Source organism: Juglans regia, chromosome 6 (genome assembly GCF_001411555.2).
Source record: "Juglans regia cultivar Chandler chromosome 6, Walnut 2.0, whole genome shotgun sequence".
In the NCBI taxonomy this organism is placed as follows: domain Eukaryota; kingdom Viridiplantae; phylum Streptophyta; class Magnoliopsida; order Fagales; family Juglandaceae; genus Juglans; species Juglans regia.
The window spans coordinates 30,726,563-30,732,881 of record NC_049906.1 but is presented as its reverse complement, the minus strand read 5'-3'; the positions used below and the strand labels follow the sequence as shown (position 1 = coordinate 30,732,881).

The window sequence follows — 6,319 nt, the reverse complement described above, 5'->3', positions numbered from 1 at the left end:
GGTTCTTACAAACTCAACATTAGAATGCACTTGTTTGTACAAATTACCAATTAGCAATTGATTACTTGGCATTAATATAATAGAGCAACAAGAACATTGACCTTGTTAATACATAAAGGATGTACAATCAACAGGCAACACATTATGATTGTAACAGACACAAAAACATGCTTAAATAACATGCTCAAAATGAGTATAGTACAGTCCAAAGATAATAAAAAGTTAGCAGGTAGAAATAGAATGTGAATCAAAGCCCTGTAGGATCAATCATCTGCTGGTTATGGTACATTTTCCTTGAAGGCACTCTGTAGATCTTGGAGTTGAATCTCTGTGTTCTTGAGTCTAGATGCAATATCTTCAAGCTGTCTCTGCATTGGTGCAACATGTGCATCCATCCTACAATCCATCTCCGATAACAGAGTTTCCATCCAGAAAGGTCGTGCCACCTGTCTAGATGAGCTTTCACCAGCCTCATGTGAAGTTGGCCAAGACCAAGTAGTTTGTTTCTGAGCAAATGGTGGCATGATGTGCAATCCCAAGAAAGATTGAAAAATTAAATTTTTATCCTAAGTAACTTGAAACTTGTTCACAAACATATATGCATACATGAATAGAGTAATCAATAACCCAAACAAGAGTGCTTTATTTTGAGAAAGCATTTCTCGGTATCTTTTGAGTTTAAACTTGTCCTGTAAAACTGTGAAGAGTGGAGATTGGATTTCCCCTAGGATTTGAAGACTATTCTCAAGAGAAAAAATACTTGGTTTCTAAGTGATCGTTGGTAAACGACTGAGATTAACATGCGACACATGAATCACTTTGACTCATGACTTAAACCTGAGCTATTAGTTTCTTGTATAGGAAATCTGCCAACACAAAGTATGGTCACATATAGTCCTAAAAACCCCCATCTTGAGTTTTTAACTTTGGAACATAATAAGAATTGTAGGTTCCTCAATGATGAAAACTAGCAAGTGTGTTTTAGTGTCAGGAGTGAGATTTGAAAGTAAATCTAGAACAAAGCAAGCATTTGGGTGATGAATGAAGAAAAGATGGTAGGTTGATCAATGGTATGAGTGATTTGATTAGTTTGGTAGGGACTCACCGAGTTGAGTATCCTCTAAGTTCGAATTTGCGATATCCAAGGTTGTAGTACGCCTCTTCTGTTGTGGATAATATTCAGATTCCAAGTTGCAATCATATTCATAGAACACATCTGAATGATCTTTAGCATTATCTGCATGCTTATGCACCAACTGGACTCCACAACGTTTAAGGGATAATGAGCTTGAAATGCAAGTAAACTTGACATTTAGACTTTTCCCTTTAAGCTGGAAAGGTTCTAGAGCAGAGTACTCCAACCATACATGATCTAAACCCCATGAGTGAAGTATCCTTTCTTTACAAAGCTTTCTTACGCCGTTACAGGTGATGTCAACATTAAGAAGATGAAGGGGAGTTTCTGTAGAGATCACAAAAATAGGTCCAACAACAGCATACAAAGCAATTCCTATAATCTCACCGCCATATAGAAGCCCATCAATATCTATTTCACATGATCGAGTATTTGAAGCCTCCTTACAATGGATTAACCAGTCAGGAATCATACTTCCCGGAAATATAATGCCGCCAAGATAGTCATTAAGATGTCCCTGTTAAATAAATATATTTCAAACATGTCACATAAAACGAAAGGAAAAAAAGAAAAGAAAGAAATGTCAGAGACACAGAGAGGGGGAAGGGGTGGGGGCGGTGACGGCAAAAGAGATACCTCATCTAATAAAGGATTTGCCACATGAATCCCTATATTCACAAACATTTTATAGCATCCGAACAATTCAATCCATCGAAGTGCCTTTAAGTTGCAAGTATTGAATTGAAACTTTCTTGATACCTCGGGAAACCTTACCAATGAGATGCATCCATTAACATACACCTCTTCTATATTGGGTGGAAGCTCTAGAATTTCTTGAAGTTTCCTGCAGCTCTCCAACTTAAGTTGTTTTAATCCATTAACTCTTTTGATGGATGTTGGAAGACTAACAATATCACTACTGGATAGATCTAATTCTTCCAAAGTAGAAAAGCAATTTAGTACCAAAAGGAAATCTGATTTTGATAAGGGGCCAATTTCATAATTCAAATGTGGTAATGAGAGATATTCTACACTTGATGATGAAATTTCATATTCCTTAGTAGACACAACAGAGTGCATGTTGCATTGTCCTTTCCCCTTCACCTTGTTTGGAATCTTATGAAGACCTGAACAATCTCCTAGTGAAAGAATCTTTAGCTGTTGCAACTGAAGAATGTTATTTGGGAGATGCATAAGGTCTTGGCAACCTTCTATATGTAAATCCTGAAGCCCAGTGAGATACCCAATGGATGAAGACATTTCTTTTATAGCAATGTAGGCAAAGTTAATGAATTTTAAAGATTCCATTGTACAGTCAAACTCAGGGAAGTTTTGAAGCCTTATGCAACCTTCAAGGTAAAGTGTCTTTAAAGATTTCAACTTGAGCCTTCTAGGAAAAGTCCTGAGGCTATTGCATTGATAGAGACTCAAAGAAACAAGATTATCGAGCAATCCAATTGAATGATGAACTTCAACTAAATTTGAGCAATTATCAAGAGTCAACTCCTTTAAATTTGGGTTCCTTGAAAGATCCGGAATGCTTGTTAGAAATTGACACTCAGAGAAATCCATAACTGTCAAGTTTTGAAAATTCTGTCAAGAAAAAAAAAACAAAACAAAAATATAAGAATATATTAGTTTGAATGAAATTTAAAACATTGTGTAAAGAAATAAATATTGAAAATTAGAATTGTACCTTCAATCCTTCTCCGAGCTCCTTGATGAGACTTTTATGCACTCTAAAAGCAATGAGTTTCTTTCCATGAAAATTGGATGGTAGAGAATGCAGAGGATATTCAGGCCAATCAAGCACTCTTAGCTCATTAGAGAGATAAGTAGGTCCTTGTGAGAAGTGTGCATTACGATTTATAAATAATCTAAGCTTTTTCATCTTCATGAACACCTCAGGATTCAAGTATATCTTGTCTTGTTCAGGCAAATCTATCAATATGCCTTCAATTTCATTTGTTCCCTAGCAAGAGCAAAGAATGCCTAAGTGTGCCAGCAAAAGCAATGAATGAAGTTCTACATAGTTCAACAATTGCAAAAATTATGTATTTTGTCTTATCAAAACGCCATATGTATACATCGCTATTTAAATTTGTAAAAATTTATAACGAAGAAACTTAAACTTCATTCATCTATACAGTTTGATACGACTAATGTTTCTGTGTCCCTTTGTATTTTGAATTCCATTTTCTTCTAAAACAAAACCCCTAATAGGTTCACTAGAAAAAAAAAAGACAAATAAAAAAATTAAAGCACATTTTATAGTGAATCTTACTGTATTTTCTTCAAGTACATAACGAACGTCTTCATGAAACCATAACCTACTACGTCTGCCAGGCTCTCTTGGTGACTCTTGTCGAACAACTTCTCTACCCATATCTTGTAACAAGTCATGCATGGTCAATCTATCATACTTATTAATACTTATGAGGCATTTGTCGATTAGCTTTTCGATACCATCATTTGGAAAGAAGCCACAACTATCCAATATTTTAGTGACATATCTTGCATCCTCTCCTTTGAAAAAACATGCAATATCAAGGAAAATATTTCTCTCATTTGACTCTTATCCATCATAACTTATTCTTAATTTTTCTTGAATATTTTCCTCTGGAATTCTTTTGTATTTTTCCAATACACTTTTCCAATATGATATATCTCTACCATATAGATTTGAGCCCACCACTATTAAAGCAAGTGGAAGACCATCAGCATAGCTTAGTGCATCTTTTGTGAGTTCCACAAAATTGTCATTGGGTTTGTCACTTTTGAAGGCATTCTGGCAAAAGAGTCGAAGAGCTTCATTGTGATCCAATTCCTTCATGTTATATGTCAAATATATATCATGCATAGCTAGTAGATGTTTGTCCCTTGTTGTTATGATGATTCGACTTCCTAAACCAAACCAATCACATCTTTCACATAATTTTTCCAATTGGTCTAGCTGATCGACATCATCAAGAACTAAAAGAATCTTTTTTCGACAAAGTCTTTCTTTTATCAAATTGATTCCTCGATCAACATTGCCAACCTTCAAACTTGAGTCTCCTAGGTTCTTTGAAAGAACTGTCTCTTGCAATTGGATGAGACCACCCTCTCGTTTTGAAGTTTCTCTAACATTTGCAAGAAAACAAGCACCTTCAAACTGATCAGCAATAAGATTATAGATAGCTTTGGCGATAGTTGTCTTACCAATTCCACCAACCCTGAAGATACCTATCATGCGTGTGTCATTCATCTCAATACCTAAAAGCATATTGATATCTTCTATACGAGACTCTATTCCCACCGGATATTTGGCAACATGTAAGTATGCACGATTTGCTATTCTTGAGACCTCTTGAACAATCTTGTGGATAAATTTAGATTCGTTCCTACCAATACAAAAGATTAAGAGAAACATTTGATGATAAGCTTTGTTCCTCACATGAAAAACATAAGAAGATGAACTTGGAACACATGTAATTATCTCTCTTTTGATAAATGACAAGGGTATAGTACGAAGAAAGTAAAATGATATCCTCCCCTTCCTAGGTCACAATCCTTTTATGTGGCCACAAGTCCTCCCTAAATTAGATTTTTCACAATCTTTACATTTTTTATTAAGCTTCTTAACTCATTTTGATTCATTGTCGAACTCAATTTTGGCTTGCACGTTTTTATATATTGCTGTAAAATTCAGATGTGTAAAGATATATGTAAATCTCCCAAAGCACAATTCATGCTATGTCGTAAAAGATGTATTGGGATCAAATATAAAGAAAATAATTGGTGAAGAGACAATAGTGGTTAGAAGTACCCGTTCCTTCCTAAATGCCACCCGGACACATTGGCCACTTCTTTTAGGGCTGCCTTCCACCTCTGCAATTTCTCATCATCCTTGAACCTCTCTTCATGTTTAGCGAATGCTTCTCCAAAACTCTTTCTTTGATGTCGTACTATCGATGGATGCACTTTGTAAAATATTGGTAAAACCATTTGCTGCTTTACTTCCTTACATTCCACAATTTTCATCAGCTCATCTAAACACTATGTAGATGATGCATAGTTTTTAGAAAATATAATGATCGAAATCCTTGACTCTTCAATAGCCTTGGCAAGTGCTGGTGAAATCTCTTTTCCTCGTCCGAGCTCATCATCAATGTAAGTGTTGATTCCCTTTAGATGCAAAGCGTTATATAGATGTGCAGTAAAATTATTGCGGGTATCTTCACCTCGAAAGCTTAAAAATACATCGTAACTCCATTGATGGGTGGAAGAGGAAGAGGAAGAGGAAGAGATTCCATGGAAGTCCATGAAAGTCCATGAAAGTAGTCATTGCACATGTAAGGTTGAGTTCTACTTGCTAGATGTAGTTGGAGAACGTACGACTCTTACTTAGAAATTAGGAGATTTCGATCTGGTCAAAACCGCGTTGCATCATTAAAAAAAACGAAAACACACAAGTTGGTCAGATACATTGGTGAAAGAACGATTGATGAGCAACTTCTTCACAACCTATTGTTTTGAAAACTAGTTAATTGAAGTCAAACGTGATCATGCATGCCAGCTTCGTTTGAAAAAAGAACGCGTTGGTCAAAAGAAGGATGAGTAATATCTTTGGCAACTTCCTTTGCCGTATCTAATTCATGAATATACTGCAATATTAATATCTTTGGCAACTTCCTTTGCAGTATTATATATGAAATTAATTAGGATGCATTACACATGATCAGCTCCTCTGTATATGCAGCTTTCACAGCTCCTGCCTTTTCAGAACAGAAAACTAAGCATTGATCAATGGGATTATGGGACCCAAAAAAAATGGTCTTTTAAAGCGGCAAGTTGGAATTTTCTATTTTAAAAGTCAACCTAAACTTTTGGTGCATGCATATTTTCATTTTCTACTTCATTTTTCTTTTCCCTCACCTTGCGAATCATTTTTCCAAAAAAAAAAAAAAACAGAGAGAATTAATACATAATCTTGACTTAATTAAACAAGCAAAGAAATTTAGAACCATGTATATTGTTAACGTTGTGTTTCGTATGCTTTTAGATCAGGTTCCAGCAACTCAGATCTTCTAAATTAGGCCTGCGAAAATATAGAAGAATGACATTGAGAGAGGGTGACCTTGGGGACGAGAAGTCTCCAATGTGAAAGTTAGTGGAATATTTTGGAAGTAATTTGTAAATAAA

The 6,319-nt window shown here is 35.4% G+C and overlaps 1 protein-coding gene across 1 annotated transcript; it reads right to left on the bottom strand.

Moving 5' to 3' along the window:
* On the bottom strand, nucleotides 1-4,512 carry LOC108979347 (TMV resistance protein N). The gene is given in 6 exon segments (XM_035690856.1): nucleotides 1-29; nucleotides 102-535; nucleotides 1,106-1,652; nucleotides 1,772-2,728; nucleotides 2,832-3,107; nucleotides 3,420-4,512. Coding segments are annotated over 5 exon segments (3,018 nt in total). The 5' UTR covers nucleotides 4,401-4,512; the 3' UTR covers nucleotides 1-29; nucleotides 102-278.
* Nucleotides 4,513-6,319: the final 1,807 nt, after the last annotated feature.